At 38.4% G+C, this 24,846-nt stretch overlaps 1 protein-coding gene across 6 annotated transcripts in view; it reads right to left on the bottom strand.

Annotated features, from left to right (window-relative positions):
* Positions 1 to 24,846, bottom strand: part of NEBL (nebulette) — a 373,419-nt gene that overhangs the window by 43,873 nt on the left and 304,700 nt on the right. For 2 of the 6 annotated variants that reach the window (XM_047739976.1, XM_047739979.1), the window contains exons 11-17: positions 23,444 to 23,551; positions 18,389 to 18,499; positions 15,735 to 15,845; positions 13,274 to 13,384; positions 8,419 to 8,529; positions 8,143 to 8,253; positions 5,073 to 5,177 (exon numbers count right to left, since the gene is read on the bottom strand). The exons of 2 other annotated variants lie outside the window; for them this stretch is intronic. In XM_047739976.1, the coding sequence (XP_047595932.1) occupies positions 5,073 to 5,177; positions 8,143 to 8,253; positions 8,419 to 8,529; positions 13,274 to 13,384; positions 15,735 to 15,845; positions 18,389 to 18,499; positions 23,444 to 23,551 (768 nt within the window). The remainder of the gene's footprint in view (positions 1 to 5,072; positions 5,178 to 8,142; positions 8,254 to 8,418; positions 8,530 to 13,273; positions 13,385 to 15,734; positions 15,846 to 18,388; positions 18,500 to 23,443; positions 23,552 to 24,846) is intronic. 2 more of the 6 variants (XM_047739978.1, XM_047739977.1) reach the window with 2 other exon arrangements.

Below are 24,846 nucleotides of genomic sequence, written 5' to 3'. Positions count from 1 at the left end.
AGGAATTATTTCATTAAAATAAGCAAATGTTGCTTATGAAAATAAATTTTATCATTAGGCAGATACACAAAAAACCTTGGAAATCCTCCTAAGGAATATAATAACTTATAAGTTTCTAGGCAAAAAGCAGTTTCTACTCATTAATGTGTGAATTTAAATGTATCATGGATTTAAAGACAAAAGCCAAACTGCGTTTGCTACAGAGTCTTGGGAAGACTGCTTATTTAGGTGAGAGCATGCCAATATTCTGGAATAAGGAAAAAAATAAAGTGGCAGAACAAAAGAAGAGAAAGTGGAAGGTGGAGGGAAATGTACAAAAAAGCAGAGGCCAAGGCCCCTGATTTGCATTGAAGGGCCTGTGGCAGAAAGTCGGGATGTGTCTTCTACCCACAGAATCATGTTCTACAAATCCAGCCCATATCCTGGCACCCACTTTATTCAAAAGCTCTTCCCTCAAATCTATTTAAAGGAAGATCAACCAGACAAAAATGGTCATGTTGGCACACGGTTATGCATGAGACAAGAAACAGCTCTTTGAATTTATGAAATGATTAGTAATACCATTGTATCAAGTGGTATTTTAATAAGTCTAAGATTCATGGAAGATTAGATTCAAGAAAAAGGACACACATAAATATTTACATGTAGCAAATGCAGGCAAAAATGATAGAGGCCCATGTTGAAATTAAGCAAAGACTTAAATCTACGCAAACCAGGTTTTAGAAATCACTCGGTAGGGGCGCCTGGGTGGCTTAAAGCCTCTGCCTTCGGCTCAGGTCATATCCTGGGATCAAGCCCCGCATCGGGCTCTCTGTTCAGCAGGGAGCCTGCTCCCCGCCCACACCCCTGCTTTCTCTCTGCCTGCCTCTTTGCCTACTTGTGATCTCTATCAAATAAATAAAATCATTTAAAAAAAAAAAAAGAAATCACTTGGTAATGTTTAAATGATTCAGGCTGAAATCCACGCTGACGGTGGCAAAGAAATGGTAACCTACATGTCTATGTCCTAGGAGCCTTAGGTTTAATATGAGTAACAATGGCAATATGAGTCCAGAACCGAAATAGTTAAATCAAGAATACACTGTGAAAGACCACCTCTAAATAAAGATTCAAAAATAGTTCTTAACGGGGAAAGCTAATAGCTAAAACGCTTGTACAGGGGAGGTGGAAAATGTCGAGATCTTTAAATGTTAGAGAATCATATCCTGGTTTGACAGATCTGGCTAATCTTGAAAGGGCAACTTTCCATTTGAATACTAAGCAGGAGTTTATGGCCCCAACCTCATAGAGATACAGAACATTTATTGTTTGCTAGGAGAGGCAGCGGAATGCTGGAAAAAGAAATGATCTACCATACTACTTTGCGTGATTTTCCTCGGGTGAGAAGCTAAACATGATTAAAGATGAACATTTGTGTTTTTCATACGACTTTAAACTAATCAAAATGGCACAGTCATCTTCCTATAGGCAATGGAATTGCATACTACAGAACATTTATAACATAGTATTTCAGTACACTGATGGGTATATTTCAAATATTATCATTTGGAAGTGAAGGAAACAAACATTGTATTCTTTTCTGCCAAACTAACTTCCCCAGCGGACCCCAGCATGGCCAGACAAAAGGCTCTCGCCACAGTGGATCAGAACACATTTGCACGCCCTCACTGTAAGCTCCTTCTCCTCACGCTTTCTTCAGGAGAAAGCTTTGTTCATTCATGCTACAGAAATTTTATTGCACTAGTATTCTGCAGATTTTTTTGAAGTGTGCTTTATAACAGCATTACCTTGACTTTCCTACTCTTTCTCCACAAAAGCCCATGTGCACTCATCTTCTAGAATGCCACGTAACTATCCTGACAGATATGTCTAACCCAGGCTGTTCTACTTGAATTACTTAAAGGCTCTGCCTTCAAGAGGGAAGGTGAAGAGAAAGGAGAAGGGGATTTCAGGAAAGAACTTCCTCAACAAGGAACTAAATATATGTGGTGCCTGGGTGGCTCAGTCAGTTAAGAATCCAACTCTTGATTTTGGCTCGGGTCATATCTAAGGGTTGTGAGATCGAGCCTCATGTGGGGCTCTTCACTGGACAAGGAGCCTGCTTAAGTTTCTTTCTCTCCCTCCCTAAAATAAAATAAAATAAAAATACTTTATGGCTACAAAATGCTAAAAAATAAAAAAATCAAAAGAGAAGAAAGAAAGAATGAATGAAATTAAATATACTACATATCCATGGAAGAATTCCTGTTGGTAAGGATAGCAAGTCTCCATTGTAAATGTCAAATACCGAATGAAAAAGTTTTCACCCATAATAGTAAGCACCTCCTCTACCCTCCCCCTCCAAGCTCAAAGAGAGTTGGAGGGTAAGTTATTTTGCAAATTATAGCAAAGGTGCATGTTTTTGCTTTGCTGAAAGCTGGAAGAAGTAGAACACAAACGGGGCCTCTGAAACCTTCTCTTAAGTCACCAAATAAATGTACTAAGGGCCTTTAATCGTTCTGTAGGGTAAAATTTCTTTCCTCCAAGTTGTGGAGAGGTACTGAAATTTATCTTTCCTCTGAAAAATTTAATGCAGTTAAAATTCTGTTCAAAAGATGAAATCTAATCCTAGATTTCATTACTGGACTATTAAAGTGATCTATCTCTCGTGCACTATGAGAGATCAAGATGAAACACTGCTTTAGGTTCAAGGGGAACAAGGCTACAGTTTTCCTTCTGAAAGTGAGAACTTTGATATTTGATGAAATAGCATTTTAACAAAGTGAAGACTAAAAGAAAAAGCAGCCAGTTTAGCAAAGAACTAAAAACATTTATCTAGCTTATGTTTGCGTTTGGAAAGGATAATTAATGTTGTAAAGCACTTTACTAAACTAATATTCTGCTGATTTTTCTTCATTCATTCAGTCTCTGGAGTATCTTTTACTGCTGTGCCGGCTCCTATTTCTTTCTTATAAAATATCTTTATTATAAGAGAAGGAAAGAATAACTAGAAGCTTATTGGAATTCAGGTCCTAGATCAGATTCTTATTAAAGAAAGACAGTTTCTTAGGTTCTCAGGTAATGTGAATACAGCTTCTGTTTATGAGTTAACGAGGTTTATCAATCAATTAAATAATCCATTATGAGAATAAATGTCCAATTTGGGTCTCACATTCCACAGCATCCCACAGGTAACCCCCGACACCTCGTGTGTGGTACCTGACATGGCTGCAGATTATGTGATCTAAGAATAGAAGTTGGCAAACGTGGGGCACCTGGGTGGCTCAGTGGGTTAAAGCCTCTGCCTTCGGCTCAGGTCATGGTCTCAGGGTCCTGGGGTTGAGCCCCCCATCAGGCTCTCTGCTCAGCAGGGAGCCTGCTTCCCCTCCCCCACCGCCTGCCTCTCTGCCTACTTGTGATCTCTGTCAAATAAATAAATAAAATCTTAAAAAAAAAAAGTTGGCAAACTAGAGTCTCCTTCTTCAAATATAAACATGTATCATATGTGCGTTTGAGAAAAAGCAAAGCATATATTAGAAAAGCTTACTAAGCAGTTCCATTTAATTCAAAAATGGCATGAAATTTTAAGCAAGTGCTATTCTCCAAACACAAAGATGCCCTCATTCTCTTCGCAGAAAATAGTGGCTTCATCATCAACATCAAAAGTTTATTCAGTCTATTTCCGTCTCTTCTACTTATTCGTTAACCTGCCCACATGGCTCTCCACTCCTACCAACAATCCGGGCCTTTCTAAGACAAAGCAAAACGAAGAAACAAAATGTTTTACCGAATAGTAGAGTAAATATCAGAAAGGCAGATGAGGACAAAACTATTCCCTCTGTTAAGATTTGGTAACTCAGTGAGCCCTAATGGGGGTTGGGAGAGTATGGCCTCAGAGATGTTTTCCCCCACAGAAAAAATCTATAACACATGGAATCACAGGAGTTAAGAGTGGAAACATCTTTTTCCCCCTGATCATCCCTTCAAGCCAGACTTTTCCCTTTCTTAGCACACTTGCTTTGAAGGCCCTAACGGTACCTGACTAGCACACCTGCAGGTTTTGAGTTTGCCAATTTATTACAAAGTAGAAATATTCCGAAAGTCCTCAGACTTCATAGAATTTGTATTTTGATGGGACCTTTACTTAACTACTAAATGACTGATGAGCTAGTTCTACTTATAAATATTGGCTGTATGGTCAATTTTTATAATTTTAGAATTCAGGTTTGTATATCCATCAAACATAGACTCGTCCCTTAATTAATGATTGCTGATACAACTCCTATTCCTCAAAGTAAAAAATATAAAAGTTTAGGAGTTGGTTATAAACTAGTAAATTCCTAAATACATTATCATGGCAAATCAGTGATCAGGAAGTCATTTTATAGGATTATTCTCATCTCCAAAGTAAAATCTGTGTGGAAGATTAAGACCTCTTCCGTGAGTAAAATTTTAAATTTCAGTTAAAAAGAACTCTTACTTGTACCACAGAAGAAAATTTGAATTTGTAATTCCAAAACAATCATGATAAATTGTACCATATAAGAACATTTGGTACTATTAAAGGGAAACAACAGGCCCAAAATGGAGTCACTCATGTTAAGACCCATCAAAACTTAATACCTAAAATAACTGCAGTTTCAGCTTCTCCCAAGAGTGGAACTTTAAACCAATCAGTCTGGAATTTCCTCATCAGCACTAGAGAGGTAATCTGCGTGATAGACCCCCATCTTCTTCCCTAAGGGAAGGTGACCTTCTCTGAAGCAATCCTATTTTCTCTCTTGCTAATAACTTCCTTGTCCTGCTGGTTTCTGCCTATCAAAGCCTTACATTTTGTACATCTCTACTGATCATTCTCAAATCTGTTAGAGGGGACACTGCCTGATTCATGAATTATTGAATAAAACCAATCAGATCTTTAAGTTGACTTGACTGAATTTTGGTTAACAGTACTCTTGTTATATTAACGAAGGAAATATAATACGTTTGATAGAAAATTCAAACAACGCAACAATCAGATAATGAGGAAAAATGCCTTCCTTCTGGAAACAAAATTTCAAGGTGCCCACTGAGAAGCAGTAATTGTTACTCACCGCACTAATGTTTTGTTGAGTTATCTTGATTCTCTGAATTTCAGGAGTGTCTAACACAGAACTATAGTTAGAAAGCATCTTCTCTGCTTCGTCTTTATACTTTTTCTAAAAATATAAACATTTAATATGAATCTGAGACTGTGTGTGATGTACATGTATGAGAGATAGAAAATAATGCAGCTTCCAACTCTATTATTCCACATGGCTCATATACTCATAAATTATATCTTATGATTCAAAGCAGTTGTTGATGGGACAGCAGAAATAAAAGGAATAAGCAAACAGTTAGCAAAGAGTCCAGAGAAACAGGCTGCCTCTTCTCAGGAAACGGTTCCCACCCCAGTCCATCCAAAGGCCTCCAGAGGCCTTGGCCTCTGTGCCATTTCTAAGATTAGAAACTTGTGATATTATGACTTACAATAAGAAATACACATTTGGTTTTTGTCCCTATTTCTGGCACAGAGCTCCTAAAACTGTCAGAATTTCCTATGATGAGAGTGGTTAAAATACCTTTAGTCATGTTAGTGAAATGATTTTTGGACCACACTTAAGGATGGGACTGGTTGCCAGGGGAACCAAACAAGGGATTAGAGGGTTAGAACTTTCAGTCCCCAACCCACAACCTCTGGGGAGAGGAGAGGAGCTGAAGCTTGAATCAATCACCAATACCCAGAGTTGATCAATCATGCCTATGTAATGAAGCTTCCATAAAACCCAAAAGGAAAGGGTTTAGAGAGCTTCAGGTTGGTGAACATGGCGAGATTTGGGGGAAATGGGGAATGAACCTAGAGAGAGCTTGGAAGTTCCATGACCCTTCCTCATACCTTGCCCAATGCATCTCTTCCATCTGGCTGTTCCCAAGTTATATCCTTTTATAATAAACTGCTGATCTAGTAAGTTCCGTCTGCTGCTCTAGCAAATGAACCCTGAGTACGGGGTCCTGGGAAGCCGGTGAAAGCCCAGGTGAAAAACTGAGCTTGCAATTGGCATCTGAAAAGGGGAGGGGAACCATCCTGTAGGACTGAGCCCATAAACTGTAGAACTTGGTGCCAGCTTCTAGTAGACAGTGCCAGAATTGAGTTGAATTCTCCAGTCCCCTTCTGATGTCCAAGAATTGCTTGTTGGTATGGGGAAGCCTCCACATACATGCATTGGAATTGGTGACCAGAACCCTGAAGAAACCTAGTCCTTCATGAGCAGCCCCAGTCCCTGTTCAAGGTAGTCCTATAGCTCCTACGAGTAACATGGCTCTCTATATGTGCTATTTTTCACGCTTCTGGATTTGTGCTTTGTTTCCTACTTCAGAAAAAGATACATTTGTATAATGGAAAGACACTAGTATTTCTGTAGTTGAGATTAAAATCTCAATTTTCTGTGTACTAAATGTATTACTATAAGCTCTGGTACAATCTGGGCCATACCTTCAACGAGTACCCACGTTTATATAGTCATAGGTATGGTTCGAAATACACATTAACTCATTAAATCAACTCTCCAAGCAGATGGTGTTACTATCCTCTCTTACAGATGGGGAAACTGAGACACTCGCTAAGAAGTGTCAGAGCCAGGATTCAACCCAGGCACTCTGGGTCCAAAGTCAGTGAAGTTAACCATTATGGCATTCGCATGCTTGTCAGGAAAGGTAATTATTGTTCGTGTTGAGACTCAGCACAGCATCGTTACAATCTCATAAGTATTCCATTGTATCCTAAAATAATGAAAATTCCTTGAAGTTAGATTTATCCTTCTGTCCCACACAAACAAAGCAACACTGTTAAGCTAAGGCAGGAATGCTGACAACTCAGGCATCGCTTCCCATGGGAAGCCCTTACCTTTGGAGGGAGTGGCATATATCATGGTGGGTAATACTGTATTTGTGTGATTATTTGATTATTAAACTACGAGATTAGTTCCCCAAGGGCAAAACCATGTCTAATTTTACACATAAGTGGGTGCTCAGAAAGTATTTACTGAATGAATGAATGAATGAGACTGACATTCTTGAAACAGTAACTTTTCTCCACTGACTCCTATGACCCTTTACTTGGTTTATGTATTTATTTATAATTTTAGTCACTTGATATAGTTAGAGCCAACTTCTCCTAGTTCAGGTGGCACCAGGAGACACTGAGGACAGATGGCCATGCATTTCAGGCCCATCCCACAGTGTGTCATCTGAGGAGCCGAGAAGCAGACAATTCCTTTGACATTTGACTCTGTCGTCTGGAGACACCCTTTAGATGTTCAGATTCTGCTTGTGCTTTAATCAGAATTCTAACAAATTTGGTCAGATTTTGTTGAAAATTCTTTTCATCATAAATCCCATTCATCAAATGTAATTCCTTTGTCAATTTTCTATCACCATTTTAATTTTTTCATTCCCCTTTACTGATTTTTTTTTCCATTGGGATTCATTCTTTTCCTTGTAAATTTTATAGCGAAGACAATATTCCCTAATGAATTTTTTGCCCAGATCAGATTTTATCCATAACTTCTTCCATGAGATATATTCTTTTGTGGTTATATCCATATCCAGCTTTTCTAGAGCTTTTTTTCTACAAGTCTTTTGAGAGGATGTGTGACAGGTCACACTTGGTAAATTAAATTTTACCAAGAAGACCACTCTTCTCTTAATTTTTAGTTAATGTTCAATTTCACCTTCCACCTTGCAGTTTTATTCATTCTTCATTGGAGCTGACTATTTAGGGATAATATTCATTATTACTATGAGATGGTTAATAGACAAACTCATCTGTAATCTTTTCTCTATAGTGTGAGCTCTGGATTCAAGCGTGCACTAGAGTCAAAAACTAAAAATAAAAAGGATCACATTGTTGTTGGACTCAAACAGGGGAGCTCAGACACTCAATAACATCCACTGAATTGAATTTACAGCAAATTTCCTTTCATTAGTGAGTTTAATCAAGTTTGACCAATAGCTCCTAGAATAGAGTGCAGTGACTTTGAACACAGTGCCCTCCAAAAAATACCAGTCTTAGAGACGCACAAAGCACATGAGGACTGAAAATCAGAAAATGATATTCAGAGCCTCTTTACTCCCTCCACCAACCTGGCTGTAGATTTCTGATGCTCTCTTGGCTCGTAGTATGTCCAGGATGTCCATGCTCACTTGCATTCCTTTCCCCTTAATTTCATTTTCCAGATCTTTCTTATATTCTTTCTAAACAAACAGAAAATAATCTTCAGAGCTTCGCTTCTCCTTCCAGAGCAAGGCTGATATATATGTGTTTGAATATCAAGGCTACACACGAAAATGCCATTTATGCTTTTTCTATACGCAGATCATCGTGTCTGTTGTAAACTTTGTATCTTGTGGGTTCCTCACCTGGCTGGCCATTTCCGATGCTTTCTTGGCTCTCTGGATATCAGGAGTGTCTGGGCCCACCTGCATGCCCTTCCCTCTTATTTCAGTCTCCAGATCTCTCTTATAGTCTTTCTGGAGAAAATAAAACATGCAGTGAGGGCTCCACAAGAATGTGAAAAACTGTTAACAACTGTGCTGCCATTTCACATCAAGATCATGGCTTTGGACTCTTATTTCTACAAAACTAGGAAGAGTTTTAAAATTTGTGGGAGGAACATGGCTTGGAGTGACTTATTCACAAGGGATCAGAAGGCTCCTGCCTACTAACCTGAATTAAGAAAGGAAACACAGTTAGCTAAAGAGGAAGTTTTTCTATTTCAGTACAATAAAATTGATCAGTTATTGGTTAACATGTAACTCATCTGATGAGTATCAGTAGGATGTCATTGCAAAATTGTCACTTTTTGCTCTGCAGTGAATAATTATTTCTGTTTGCTTCCTTGGAATCCAACTGCTCTTCCCCCCAACTCCCATTAGCTCCCTGCTTTGCCACTGGGCAACTCACAGCTCCCCCATACTAGACCATTCATCTTGGGTGAGGCTGGCCCAAGACAGGGGGTCCTGTTGGGCTCACATAAATTTACCATTATACCCCATCCCTTGGGGTATGGGGTATGGGGTATAATCACAATATGATTTGTGAAGTTCCATCCCTGGCCCTTCCAAAATTCTCCAGGGACGAGTAGGGTTCTCCTTCCACACAAACTATCAAGAAGCTTTCCCTCTTCTTCTAGACATGGATGGAGAAAGAAGAAGCCCCAGGAGCTGCTAAGAACCTCTTTGCGAACAAAAGAAAGCCTGCCTGAGAACTGAAGATAGAAACTGAAACTCAATCACATTGTCTGAGCCCCAGAGCAAGCCCAGCCTAGGGCTTCCTCTACTGTCTAGTTCTAAGAACCATAAATTATCTGCTTATTTTGAGCAGCCTGAATTGAATTATGTGTTACTTACAAAATAGTCGTAATTACCCAGACAAAACATGTCTCTAAGACTCATCACATTTTAAAACTGATTATAAAATTCGAGCAGGCTGTAGACTTAAATTGTATACTTTTCAGTGTGTATGGATTCTTCAATGAAAAACTGTATTACAAGAAAAAAAAAACATTGCTGTATCTAATTACATTTCTTCTAAAACAGTTATTTCCGATTATGTTGACGTAGCCTAGATGTGACATAATCTAGATTTGTAGTTTCCCTGCAATGGCGTAAATGTTGGCTTGCTTATTTGTGATATCCTATATTTTAAAAGGTATAAACAAAGATCTCAATCTCAGAAAAATATTATGTTTTTTCCTATCTTCTACTCGTAATTCTGCTTATTTTCACTGACTTGGAGTCTCAGTTTCACTTTTCTGAATACAATTTAAATAATAGCATTTAACCTTCAAAATCATAATATTCCATTATAACTATGTGTATTTAAAAAAACTTTTCTAGTAAGCCTCTTTAAGGCCCCCAAACAAAGCACCTCATTTGAAGGACAATGTATATAGAAAGTGAGGCACTAATCATAGACAGCCACCAAGGTCCCAGGGTAGAAGTATGTCATTTAATTTTACAATATGAATTTTCAAATCTAAAAGCATCCTCAAGCACATCAATAGATTACATAGGACCCTAGTTACATCATTTACATACTAATGTATAATAAAACACCCTAAAACTCTGAAGGCTTAAAAAAAAAAACATGATGGCACCTATATTCCAAGAAGACAAGCCCTAATGCACAAGAGTTTTATAGGGTCTGCCTGAGTCATGTCTGCTAATCTCCTATTGGCTAAAGAAAGTCACATGGTCAATTCCATAGGTTCTGGAGGGTTTAACTATTGGAAGTGATTCACGTAACAATATATACCACATTAATTTCCTTGAAAAGTTAAGCCTTGAAAGTCCCAAAGTTTGGTTGAAATGGATGCAAGAACCTAGCAACTGGGCAAAATGGGACATGGCTAGGATTACATACAAATGAGACCTCTGGATTGCAAAGATAACAGCACGGCTATAATCGGGATGCACATATAACCATAGGACAGCTGACTCCCCTAGGCCTTTCTCTCCCCTAGCTTCTCAAGAACTAGCAGACATTCCTAAGCTACACACAGAAATTGAAAGCAGCATATCGTTAAATGAAACAAATCTACACCGTTTAAGGAAAGACATGACATTCCAACATTTCATGAAAGGAATGTGTCTTAGAGGCCTGTGCTTAGATAAAAGTGTGAAATACATAATTTGTAGTCTTTCCACATTGTTCTCTCCATGAAAAGGATGCTTCTTTTGGCTTCAACTCTCAGGCTGATTTTGAAGCCTCTTCTCCAGCCTCGAATTCCTCACTCCCAACCCCCTTACTCCAAGCCGGTACCTTGAACTAACACTGGATGTTGCCCCCTCCTAATAATAAGAAGCATTTCAGAGATTTATAAGTAATAGTTTGATAGTTTCAAGTAGCTAGTTACTTGGAATCCCAAGGAGGCCACCATTAAAAAGTACCATTACATTAAGGAATGAATAACTAGAAAGAACAACTGGGCAAAGACCAGGGAAAGAACCTTCCAGAAGAAAACAGCACTGTGCAGAGACTGCATGTCTGTGAGGCTGGAGGACAATCATAATGGGCAAGGGAAGAGGGGAATAAGATGAGAATGGCAGAAGAGGGGCTCTAAATGCAGGAGCAAGGAGTGGGGCATTTATACTGGACATAACTGGAAACCATTGGAGAGTTCTAAGTAGTGAGACTAACATAATTTAACATAATTCTTCAAAGATGGTTCTGGCTGTTGGGTAAAGAATGACTATGAAGAGGACAATAATGGAAGCAGAATTCTAGTTAGAAGCCATTGCAGGGATCCAAGTGACAAACATGGTAGCTTGGACTAGGGTGGAGAGAAGTAGATGGATTTAGAAATTATTTTGGGGGCAGAGTCAATAAAAGTTGCTGATGAGAAGAATCCAAGCGACTTTGGAGATCTCACTGATGCCATTTGCTAAGAAGGGAGTGGAAAAGGAAAGCAGATCTGGGGAAAAATTAAGCCTTCTGGTTTTATTGTGTTAATATTGAGATCCTGTTACTACATTTTACATGTCATTGTAAATGACATGTAAATGACATGGTAATGCCTATGAGACATCAAAAGGTAAATGGTTACATATTCACATCCAAGTTATGAAACAATTTTGCTATAAGAATGAGGTAGAACTATATGAAGTAATATGGAAAAAGGTCTATAATATTAAGTGAGAAAACCAAGTATGGGAAAAAATACATGGTATTTAAGGACTTTTTAAGTCTATATGTACATAAGTGTTATGTTTATCTATATACACATAAAAACAGATCCAGAAGGTTCTACAACAAATCTGCAACAATGGCTATATTTCAGGAGAATGGGAGGAGTCAAGTCAAAGGAGGTTTTCAAGGACCTGTTCAGCATGCATCCCCCCCAACTCTGTCATTTCTAAATAAAACCTCTATTGCTCAAGTCTCCTATCATCTCCAGATCCTTTTTCCAAACCAGTTATGACCCTTCCATTCCCCTGGCCAGTCCCTAACCCTGGGGATATAAGCAGAGCCCAACGAGCAGCAGACTGGAGGGCATTTAATCAGCTCCCTCTTGCCCTCCAGATTTCCTGCAGGGAGTCAGCCCTGAGCCGGCTCTTCCTAATTGCAAACACATTGCATTACAGCTCTCAGAGTAGCCCCACTGAAACACCCCCCAACCAGCCTTGAGGTAAGTGGGCAGCACTCCTTAGCCTTCTCCCCAACATTCTCTTCACAAATGTTTCTCAAAAAATCAGCTCTTCCCAAATACCCTCTACTCCAGTGACACTCGTACATTCTCAAAATTATTGGAGGAGTTCAAGAGGTATGGAACTGGTTCTGGGGTATTGCCTCCAAAAAACTACACATTTATGGTCTGACTCCTACAATGTTGTTATCTGTTCTCTATCATATCATAGCCTCTAAGCCAAAACTTCTTAATTAATATCCTGCTGTTACATGCATTACATGAAGAGGAAAATATTAGATGAAAGAACACGGTCATTCAGGATAGAGAACACTTCAATCCGAAATGCTAACCCAGTAGGAATTTCCGTCATGGTGATGAGGTCAATGGGGTATTTTCAGAACGTGCAACCAAATCATACAGAAATGGTTATCACTGTCAGGCTAGAGTCTCAATATGTGATTTTCAAGGTCTGTTCAGAAAGTGGGAAACACAGATGTACGGAGAGGCACATGACCTATCCTTAAAGAAAACAGCATGAAAACATTTATTGTAGCCCAAATGAATGTGAAATTTGTTGTATTCCAAGGATAAGATAAGAAAGAGGGGGTGTGTGTTTGTGTGTGTGTGTGTGTGTTCTATTAAAATGCCTTCCCCCTAGTTTTCTTTGATATATTTAAAGGAAATGAGTAAAGCAGGAACTAAACATTTTCAAACAAACATGCTGATTTGGAATGGTCTCCATTCCAAACTTTTTAAACTAATCACAAAGCTTTGGGGAACTCCATGTACTAATCGGGAGGTTAATATGATTTGTGAAGTTCCGAATACAGGGTTGTTTTTTTTTTTTTTTAGGATTTTATTTATTTATTTGACAGAGAGAGAGAGACAGCGAGAGAGGGAACACAAGCAGGGGGAGCGTGAGAGGGAGAAGCAGCCTTCCTGCTGAGCAGGGAGCCTGATACGGGACTTGACTCCAGGACTCTGGGATCATGAGCTGAGCCAAAGGCAGAGGCTTAACAACTAACCCACCCAGGAGCCCCCTGAAATACAGGTTTTAAGACATCTGTACCATTCACTCGACTAACCTGACTAGCTATCTCTGCAGCTTTTTTGGCATGTTGTATTTGAAGGGTGTCAGTGCCAACTTGCATTCCCTTCCCTTTAATTTTTGACTCCAGGTCTTTCTTATATTCTTTCTGTAAATAAAAAAACAAACAAACAAAAAAAAACCAGTATTTTATAATATTCAGACACTCTAAGGACAAACCTGTATCTGTAATCAATGATACCAAAAAATTGCTGAACATACTAAAAAAAAAAAAAGAAGAAAACACACTTTACTTTGTACTATGAAATGATCACCTAGAACTAAGTTTTCTGGACTGCTTAGAAGGGTATCACCATTCTCACTGGAAAAGGGTATGTGAAGCTTTGAGGCTTTTACTATACATGCTGAGAAGTTTCACTGACGACTGTGTTAAGGGCTGGGGGATAGGAAGGCAGGTTTCGATGAGTTGATGCCATAGAAAGAAGATTGATTTGGAGGCCCGAGCACTCAATTGCTGTGTGACACTGGGAATGTGTAACATTTCCGGTTTACTCATCTGCAAAATGGGGGCAATAATTCCTCCATGCACCAGCCGTCCAAGGAGCAATGAGACAGCATATAGCATAGTGCTCAGCACATAGTAGGTGTTCAATAACTGATAGCTTCTTTTGGTCTTTTACTCCTATACTCATAGGGCTAAGGCTGACTTACTGCTGTTCCTGCCACCATCGTGCCATGCAGCTGTATCTAGACGGACTCCGCCATTGAGAGCCTAAAATGATTTTTCCAGGTATTACCGACAAGTGATTACAAGATCTACCTCTGAAGGTGGACTGTACATGTCACCATAAAAGAAGAATCTGTACAGAATTGCTAACTTAGTGATATATGATGACAATATTAGCCAAAGACATCATAGTGGTTTTTAATTCTTTAATTCATTTAAAGAACACGGATATGGCCAAAGATGATTATAAATTTTTTTAAACACATAACAATTTTGAATCTTTTTTTAAAGATTTTTTTATTTATTTGAGATTGAGAGAGAGAAAGAGAGAGAGAGAGTGAGCAGGGGTCAGGGAGAGGGAGAAGCAGGCTCCCTGCTGAACAGGGAGCTCAAAATGGGGCTTGATTTTAGGACTCCAGGATTTTGACCCGAGCTGAAGATAGACACTTAACCGACCAAGCCATCCAGGCAACCCTTAAATCTTTTACACTTAGAATGCAATTAAACATCCGAGGAGGGATCACGAGAACCATATCATACACTCCTCTGCCCCAGATACAATGATTAGGGCGGAAGTAGACACAGGATAGAAGCTAATCCAGTGAGACTCAATCCTAGGACCTTAGCTGTAAATATAAGAAACAGATGTTCAGGGGCACCTGGGTGGCTCATTCGGTTAAGCGTCTCCCTTTGGCTCAGGTCATGATCTCAGAGTCCTAGGATCGAGCCCTGCATAGGGCTCCCTGCTCAGCAGTGAGCCTGTTTCTCCCTCTCGTGCTCCCCCTATTTGTGTTCCCTCTCTCGGTGTCTCTCTCTGTCAGATGATAAATAAAATCTTAAAAAAAAAGAAAGAAAAAAACAGATGCTTACTTCCTATTCGGATTACTGGAACGGATAGGAGTTATCCTACTGTTAGGATGAGCCATCACTTAGAGATAGCTTCCCAAGGTTGAAGCAATAAAGACAACAGAACTGAGAGAGGAAGGAAGAGAGACGTCTTTTGGATTCCAACCTGAAGGAAACTTGACTTCTGACTTCTCTATTCATAAGCCAAAACATTCCCTTTGTTGCTTCACCCAGTTTGAGTTGGGTTCCTGTCATCTGCAGCCTGACTACAGGGTCACCATCATCATGATTACCTCAGTTTATGAACCTATGGGGACACAACTTTCCATTTCTCATTGCTCAGTTCAGCTAGATTCTCCTCAAAGTGCAGGGCCATTATCTGATACCAAAGTAATGACATAACACAAGGATGAAAGGACCGAGCTCTTCAGGGGCATTTCATTCCTCCCCACAAATTCCATGTACAGTGAGCAAAGTCACTCTCACTTCATAAAGAGCTTTATGTGGGCTCACTGAGCAGTGGACGCACGGTGTGGGGGCTCCGTTGGGTAGAGAGCGAGAGAGCATGTGACCTGCACCATAGTAACTGACAGAGCTTAATAACACACATTCCCAATCCTCTGCCTTTTACTTCCTTAAAAATTCAAATTGAATCTCCTATAATTATTCTAGTTTATTAAACACATTTTTTCTCTGCAAGGGGGAAATGGTCATTTTTCTCATACCACATGGAAAGGAGATGGTGAATATCTTTTTTTTTTTTTTCTTTAATTCCTTGACTGGAAAATGACTACTAGGAATAGCTACTTATCATCACCTGGCACATAAAAGTTACAGAATGTATATAAATCTTTGAAAAAGGTTTACAGACAAGGAAGTCAGCTGAAAATTCATACATTTTCAGTTGCTAAATAAATAAACTTACCTCACTAGCCATTTCAGATGCACGTTTTGCTCTTTGAACATCAAGAACGTCTGGGTTAAGTTCCATTCCTTTGCCTCTTATTTCATTTTCCAGATCTTTCTTATATTCCTTCTATGAGACAAGAACATGACAGTTCAAAATTTTCTGGGATACCCTTTAATTGATATACCATGTCACATGCTTTCTAGAGACCAAAGAAAAAGGAGAAAATATTTCTAGGAAGTTATGAATCAGACTCCTGAGTATTTATGCTCCTAATTTTCTACAGAGACTCTATTTTCTCTTTTAGTCATGTTTAGAGTGGCTTCCAATTTTATCAGGATTTTCCCTTTCATCCTGACTTCCAGTATATTTGGTACCATATTGGTGCCATATTTTAAAAAGATGTCTTCCTTTTAAGTGGTGAGGAAGATCTTAGGAATGAATGCTTCTTATTAATTATTTGAAGTATTTCTTTGAAAGCTGTCTATAAAATATGAATCACCAAAAGACCATAGTTGAAAAAGAATTGAAAATTACAAAACCAAAAGGATTGATGTAGCCAAAGTTTTTTTAAAAAATCAACTTTATTCAGATTCATAAAACCAAATAATTTCCTACAGATTGATAATACATAGTTTGAATGTCATCCATTTTAATATTATATTTTAAGTAGATCCAAATGTCTCTACTAATACTCATATATAACTTGAGGTTTTTGTTCTGCTAATGAATCTCTTTTTTTTCCCTAGCAAATGTATTATGAAAACAATATATATCTTGATCCAATTCAACTGAGTTGCACTTATGACTAACTTGCCAGATAAAAGATGAGGCTTCCTTTAATAATAAGAAGTTATATTCCAGTAAATTCTAGGGTTCATTTGATGTTATTTTCTCTTTGTCCAGTATAATTAAATTAGCTAGTCCTCTGCTTAACTAATAGTCTAGAAGACATTGTAATGACCTGAATGTAATTTTGGAAAGAGCTCTGGGGTCAAATGACCTGGATGACAGTAGGAATTCTTTCACTTGTTTGGACATGTGACCTTCAACAGACTTTAAGTAACTGAGCCTCGATTTCCACACGCACAGGCAAAATGAAAATAAAAATACTTATTATACTGATATTAAAGGGCAATTGGGGGAATCAAATGAAATGGAAGTATAAAACAATACTTTGAATATTCTAAATGGCAATATAAATGTAAAAACCATAATAAAGTAAAAAATGCAAAGACAATTTAAAGCTAAATGCGTATACTTAGAAAGAAAAGTTTTAATTTCATTAAGTCACTGAGAGTTCCTTTTTTAAAATTAGACTTCTTTAAAATTGAATTAAAAGATTTTTAATCATAGTCTTATGGGTCTTTTACTATCCTGATGCAAACATTCTGAATCAATACACCTAAAATAAGATTCTTTCAAAAAGAGAAATAAAAGAGACAGTCAATGTCATTTATGGACCTTAAACTGGATCTAACATTGTCATTTGCATGTAAGTGATAAAAGGGAGTCTCCTTTCAAAGTTTCATATAAACAGTGCATATTTTGTAAAGGAAAGACAATAGCAGGAAGTGGCCATTTGATTAGACTTCGACTTCAAAAAGTTCGAGAGGAACTAGGAGTGAGAAAATGTAGGACAGCAAAAGCACTCTTGCATAAACCATATGCCCATTTCAGCCCAACAATCTTTACAACAGCGAGGCACATTAAATTTCTAAAAGCAGTTCAACAGTAAAGGCCAGTTAGCATCCAGTTATTAAGGAAGTTCATGTACAGAATCGTACTCGAATTTATTTCACTGATTTAAGATATTTCTTTCAGGAGTAGTTTCTTCAGTCAAAATTCAGGGTGAAAAGTTCTGTAATACTTCCCCTATATGTAAAGAGACTCTATTTAAACAGGGAGTTAGAAGAGCTCCGAGTTACTTTTCAGCCACTAAAAAAGAAAAGAAAAAGAAAAGAAACTTTGAAAGGGATGGACTATGAGCATGACATTTTTAATTGCTGGTTTGAAGACCTTAATGTTCAGCAAATGTGATACATCGTGAGCCAAAATGCACCAAGTTGGGCGGGAGGGGGGCAGATTCCTGCTGAGAGTAAAATGAAAAATCAATGTGAGTTCCTATGTTCTCTATGCTAAATATTTCCCCCTCTTAGAACACAATCCACTCAGAAACAATGTGTCATTTACCCAGACCTTCACATTTGAGCCTCTCATTTCTGACGATCAGATGTCCTGGGAATGCTACAGGAAAGTTGCAGAAAACGCTGGTTCTAAAATGCATTTTTGAATAAATGGTTCTAAAATGCATTTTTGAATAACTAAATTTGAAAGAATGAAGTTTGCCTCACCCATAGTCAGAATTAAAAAAAAAAAAAAACTGCTATAAAACTGTTTACAGAGCTTCTGAGGTACAAACACAGAATCAGAATATTTTTCAAGTTTTTCCAGAAACTCTAGGTGATTTCTTCCCCCAACTTTAAGTGGAAATGTGAACATACACTTTCCTGTCTTTAATGAAAATGAAAAACTCTGGTCATAAAGGTCAAAGTGAGAGAAAGAGGAATAGATTAACATCTCAGTTAGTAGGGAATTTTGGAGTAAATATTTCCTGGGTTATTTCTTTAGTTTTCTTTCACAATATTTAATAGTAAATCGCAAGACCCTACCTCTTTCAGAAGGTTGGTGATGTACTTTACATGTAAAAATTCTGGAGTCTTGTCTAAATCCAGTGAAGACCTTCCTTTAATCTCCTTCTCAAAATCCTCTCTGTAAACTTTCTGTTAAATAAGACCACATAATTTGAAATTTAGAAAATACTCATCACTGTCGGAAAGGTATCAGAACAAGAGTTCCCAGAACAAAACTGAGGTTTGCCTTATATAATCCTACCACCTCGGAGTCTTCATAGCCACAAGGAAATCACTCCAAATTTACTGTAAATTTTAGAATTCTTACCAAACAAAAGCAGAATCATCAAGGACCAGCTGCCTAGCACTCAGAGTGATGCTGCTTAACACCTCATCAAACTGTCACTATTTCACTCCAGCCCAATTGGAGAGGAAAGCCAATAAAGTTGGTTATTTGAGAACCCCCGGACTGGTTCCTTCTTAACAGAGTGGATCCATCCACTGGAAGAAAGTCTGGCTGTGTGGAAAGCCATTCAAAGCATAGGAGCATAAATGTTGAGGTTCTCATCACCCCTTTCACTGGAAGCCTTTTGTGAACATGGCAAAGACCATCTCATGCTGCAGCTTCCATGTCTTCCTTTAATGATTTTGGCCCTGAAACTGTTTCTCTACCATCTATAAATCAAGTTATACTGTGAGGAATCTTATCTTCAACCTGATAAATTGTTCTCTAGGAAAGAGATCTCAGCTAGGAAGTGAAAGGGGCAGATGGTGACTGTGGAGGGCGGACATCCGCACCCCCACCTGCCTCTTCGACATTCTCGGCCACCCTCTGTCTAAGAATTCCTCAATTCCAGCATTTGACCCATGGATTTGAAAGCCAATGGTAACTCTCACCTTAGGACTGTAAAAACAGTCTCTCTAAATAACAAAGACCTCCATCCATGTGAAATATTTATCGGACACATAAAAGCCTATATTTTACCAGCTAAGTGTTTTATTCAAATTGCATCACAAAGATAATACAAATAAATTCTACAAGAGATTGTTATTAATGCAAAACAAAAGGCCATTTCTGGGTTCATAATCTACCTATTACAGAGTTAGGTAATTGTGTAAAGAAATTCTCCCAAACCACGAGGGACGATCAGAGAGGTGGTTGTTGTCTCTCCTACATTTAGGTCACATACAACTATTTAACAAATGATCTGTGGAAAGCCACAGGAAAGAAAAAAAAAGGGGGGGGTCACAAGAGATGTCCTGAAAACACTAAAATTTAACAAAGTGATTAATAAGTTGCACTGAGAACATTCTGAGTTAAAGGAACTATAGATATTCCCAAAGAACAATGAGAAACTGCCCTCTTCTTTATGTGGAACTAACTGAAATTATACAGTTATAAGGCTGAAGCTAGGGTATTTCCAGGCCAAAAATGTCTTTTTAAAAAAGCAAAAATAAAAATGTTTATATATTTATTTATTTCAGATCATCCACTTCAAAAAGCCCTTCTCCAGTGAAAAATTTATTTTGCTGAAATAAGTCATTAAGGAAGGTTGATTGACTGGAAAACAAACAAAACTTTAGTATACTTTTTATGAAACAGAAGACAAAGAAATTTTCAAAGCCAGATTTGGAGATTTCTTCTAGAAAACATACAGATTAAATCTCTATCTGGCATTCGAAGAAATGTGAGAGAAGCATAATTATAGGCCTAACAGAAACATGCGTGACCACCCTCAACATCATACACACTTAGCTTTACCCAGAGAAGGCTCAAGAAACTCATCGTCAAGCTTACCTCGTAGGAATAAAAAGCATCTGTAACCCAGACGTTTCTCTCTGTGTCCACTTCATTGGTACTCTATCTAAAGGCATCTTTCACATCAACCTTGGTCTAACTATGATTTTTAGATATTTTATGTTTCTAGTCTTTGTAGTATAAATTTGGGCCAAAAATATTTTCTATTGAAAGGTTTCTCTCTCCTCAAGCCCTGCTGAGCAGAAACACAAATGCTGAGCCTAAAAATCTAATAGCCAGAGGCTATAATTAAAGGGAAAACATGTGTCAACCCCAGCAAAGGATAATTTCCCCTTAGTGACAATACCAGAAATCAGAATAGCAAAAATTGAAAGCCAATATTAACAAAAGGCCCACACAGTCCCCGATGTAAGCGAATTCCATAGCATATAATAAATACATTACTACAGTTAAACCTTAAAGCTATTGGCACCTGATGTCAAAACAGCCAACCAGAAGGAATTGATTAGTTCATTTGACTAATTTGGGGTGGGTTGGTTTTTTTTTTTTTTTTTTTTCAGTTGTTGACATTTTATTTTCATTTTGTACCATGTAGGCATAGCCATGGTAAAGGCAAAGCGCTGGTTCTCAGATTTCCAAGATCAGCAAAAGGAAACATGCCTATGTAGAAACAACGGCACTTTTTTAGAAGGTATTTTTGAAGGCCCTGTCATCTGTATAGTGAAATTTGGTCTTGGGGAATCTCCTCTTTCGAGGGTCTATCCCCAGTAGAAAAAAAAAATCAACTAAGCATTTCATATAAAGAAAAACAACTTGGTCTACTTTGCCCACTGCATCTCTGAGAAGCAGATTATCTATATATTTTGGGCTTGTTTGTTTGTTTAAATCCATCTGCTTTTTATGACTTTAAGTTAGGGGACCAGTCGTTTTCTTCAGTGAGTCTGTGTTTCTCCAAGTATGATCGCGGAACCACCGACATCAGAAGCTCCTGGGATATTGTTAAGTACGATTCCCAGTCTCCACTGGCAGAATCATGGAGGACCTCCTGAGGCAGCGGCGGGGGGATGTGCATTCCCAACATGCTTCCCCGAGACTTACCACAGACAGTCTGAGTACTGGAACCATGGGGAGAAAGAAGGGGAGGGAAAAGACGGTCTTCCAAAGAGAAAGTACAAAGACGATCAAAGAGAGGAAAACAGGGGAACATGTCCCTCTATGAGTAAGACGAGAAAATGTAGCCCAAACACCTGAATAATAATAGCCTGGGGCTGGGAGGAAGAAGACAGAAAGCTCAGCCTGAAAGTGCTGGTCTTCTCCTTGAAGGATGACGCATGACTATCAGTGAGAGCCAGGTGACAACTGACACAGGCCACAAGTTCTGGAGTCTCAACTGGGAGGCTCAACCCAGAGGCTGCCTTCCAGCTCCCCACCTGGTAACGGCACAGTACCTTACATACTATTCTCGAAATGCAGAAAAGGTGATATGGACTGAATGTCTGTGTTGCCCCAAAATTTACAGGTGGAAACCCCACTCCACCCTCAAAGTGATGCATGCATTTGGAGGTGGGGTCTTTGGAAAGTGACTAGGACAGAGGAGGTCATGGGGGTGGAGCCCTCACAATGGGGTTAGTGCCCTCAAACTCATCACAAGAGAGTTTGCTTCCTCTCTGCTATCCTCCACGTGAGGACACAGTGAGAAGGCTGCGAGAAGGCACCCCAAAGATGGTCTCTCCAGAATCCTGACCTGCTGGCACCCTGATCTCGGACCTCCAGCCTCCAGAACTGTAAGAAATAAATTTCTGTCATTTAAGCCCCCCAGTCTGTGGCACTTGGTTAATAGTGGCCAAAACTAAGACAATGATAGTCCCATAAAAGTTATCCCATTAAATGTAAGTTGTTGTCAGGCTTCTGAACTATGACCAAATTTACCTCTCTGACAATTCAGTTAAAACAAACAGCTAATTTCATCAAAATATTCACTTATTTCTCGGTCAAACTTCTCTCAATAGCTTAAGAATCTATGAGATATAACAAAACAAGCAATTTTCTCTTTTCTTGCCTGAAGACACATTTAAACAACTTGGACAATTCAACAAGCCCCCGTAATGTCTGACTGCCCTTTCCCTGGAAAGAGGAATTATAACACACAGCAGCATAAAGAACAACAAATAGCACATATGTTGTTTTCAAAATTCCTATGAGAGTTTCATTGTCCGGAAGTTCTCATTTCTCCCTGTTTTGGTATTGTTATTGGAGAACAGACAAGATTGTGCCCACAGAGCACACCTGGCGTGGGGCCGTAATCGGCTGATCCGCTCTTCACTATTTCTATCTCTTTGAGGTAATAAGTTGGTGTACCCACAGAATCTGGATGTTGGCAGAGAAAACCTTCTCTGTCTGGTGTCTGGTCCCAAAAAATGTATGGAAGGAAAGAACAGAAGAAATCTCGCTAGGATGGAGCGAAACCATTTGGGCAATATCTGGATATGATTCAGCATCATTTTAAGTAGAATATGGAATGCACATGTACAAAAAATTCTTAACTGCTCTCTTCTCTTGATATTTTAAAACTTCCATTGTCACTGTTTGGGGGGTGGGAGGACTGTGGGGAGAATCAGCCACGTAAGGGAACAGAAAAAAAGAGAATCACTCATGATTTGACCAGGTCCTAAATCATTGGCATTTACTGGATATGTGATTTCAGATAAGACAGTTAATTTCAGTGGATGATTATCAATTGAGAGGTATGCCCACCTAGCATCACTACCCTGAGGGGATTAAATGAGACATACATAAATCTTTTAGAAAACCGCTTAGCACAGAGTAAGCATTGAATACATACATGTTAGTTCTATTGTCACTGAAAAATAAAAGGTAAATAAAGCAACCGGCTCTTCATTTTCTTTCTGCTCATCATAATTTTACATGGACACAACCTGAAAGTGCCAACTTTGTAATCATAGAATGTGAAAGGGCAGTTAAGAGCTCACCTGGCCTGATACTATATTTACCAAATGAGAAAAACTTAGGGTCACAGAATCTCAAAGACCCAGACAAGATGCCAGATCTAGAACGGGGATTCCCTAGCCTTCCCGGGCAGTGTGCTTTCCTCTAGACCCATTCAGCATTCTGAATCACTTTGCTAGTTCCTTTCAAATGCTAAAACACCAAATATGCATCAGATAGTTATAACAGGGGCAGCTGGCTGGCTCAGTTGGGAGAGCATGTGACTCTTGATCTCAAGGTCCTAAGTTTGAGCCCCATGTTGGACACAAAATTACTTAAAAATAAATAAACTTAAAAAAAAAAGTTCATAACAAATCAAAGGGACTCACCTCGCTCCGCATCTTCTGAGCCTCCTTTGAAGCTTGATATGAGGGTGTCTCAACAAATTCAAGCATTGATTTCCCCTTATTTTTCTCATACTCTTCTTTGTATTTAACCTTCATTGAAAAAAAGTATAAAAAGCACATAAAGCTCACAAGCCCTTGTACCAATAGAGCAAAATAAAATAAATACATCCAAAATTAATCATCCTAGTTTCTAACATTGTATTATTCTGGCCATTGGGGTTGGTCCCTGGGTTCCCTGTGGTAAATGACATACAAAAGAAGCAAACATGTAATATACAGAAATATTTGTGGGCTAAAAATAATTTAGAACTACTAAATGCGGTTCTAGGACTTGGATGAATTATTTAAATAGCTCGGATATATAGATATACTCATCTATATGGGGTTAATATGTATACACTAATGGTACACACATATATACATAGAGACAGATCCCTGTGATGGCTTCGAATATCTATCAGAAAATCATGAACAAGGAGGAAAACACAGGTGTGATTCTCTTTCTTTCAAAGGGAAGACAGTGTTCTCTGGGACTGTTGACTTCTTCCACAGACATTGAGTAACACCCACACAGAGAGATTTTGTGTAATTGCTTTCAGTTTTGCCCTGCATTATTTAATAATATCATATCATGAATTATTTATTTCAGTGACAACAAACCTCTGTCTTATTTTAGTTTATAAAAGGATCTATATTTTCTAATTCCTGATAACAGAAACTAGAATTATATGTAAGGTGTCAGAGTGATCAGCTTTTTCTTAGCAATACATACCTTTTAGAATTACATTCACAAAAAAGTTTTGATCATGATTCATTTCATTCAGAAATGCATCTTCATTACAATTCTTACTCGTGGGGCACCTGGGTGGCTCAGGCGGTTTAAATGGCTGCCTTCAGCTCAGGTCATGATCCCAGGGTCCTGGGACCGAGCTCCCACATCAGGCTCCCTGCTCAGTGGAAAGCCTGCTTCCCCCCTCTCTCTGCCTGCTACTCTGCCTACTTGTGCTCTCTATCTCTCTGTCAAATAAATATAAATCTTTTTTAAAAAATAATAAAATAAAATTCTTATGTGTAAATAATTTTTTGAAATTGTTTAACTTATATAATAATAGCACTTTTAATGATGAGTAAATCCAAAAGTAGTTGTTCAATACTTAGAACTTTGTGGTAGCAGAAAATGTAACAGGTTTTTAAATTCCTATTTGTAGGCCTATTTTTGTTTTAGAGAAGTATGATAGAGTGATCAATGAAAGTGTTTGAAGTGTAGTAACATAGTAGGATATGTAATAACATACGTGAGGATAAAACTTTGTGGGAAAAATTAAATAAAAGTAAGAATACAAAAAGAAAAAATATATGGGTTTCCAAACCTTAAAGGAGAGCCA

Source organism: Lutra lutra, chromosome 8 (genome assembly GCF_902655055.1).
Source record: "Lutra lutra chromosome 8, mLutLut1.2, whole genome shotgun sequence".
Lineage (NCBI taxonomy): Eukaryota > Metazoa > Chordata > Mammalia > Carnivora > Mustelidae > Lutra > Lutra lutra.
Note: the sequence above shows the minus strand (reverse complement) of the source record. Positions and strands in the feature narration are given on the sequence as shown.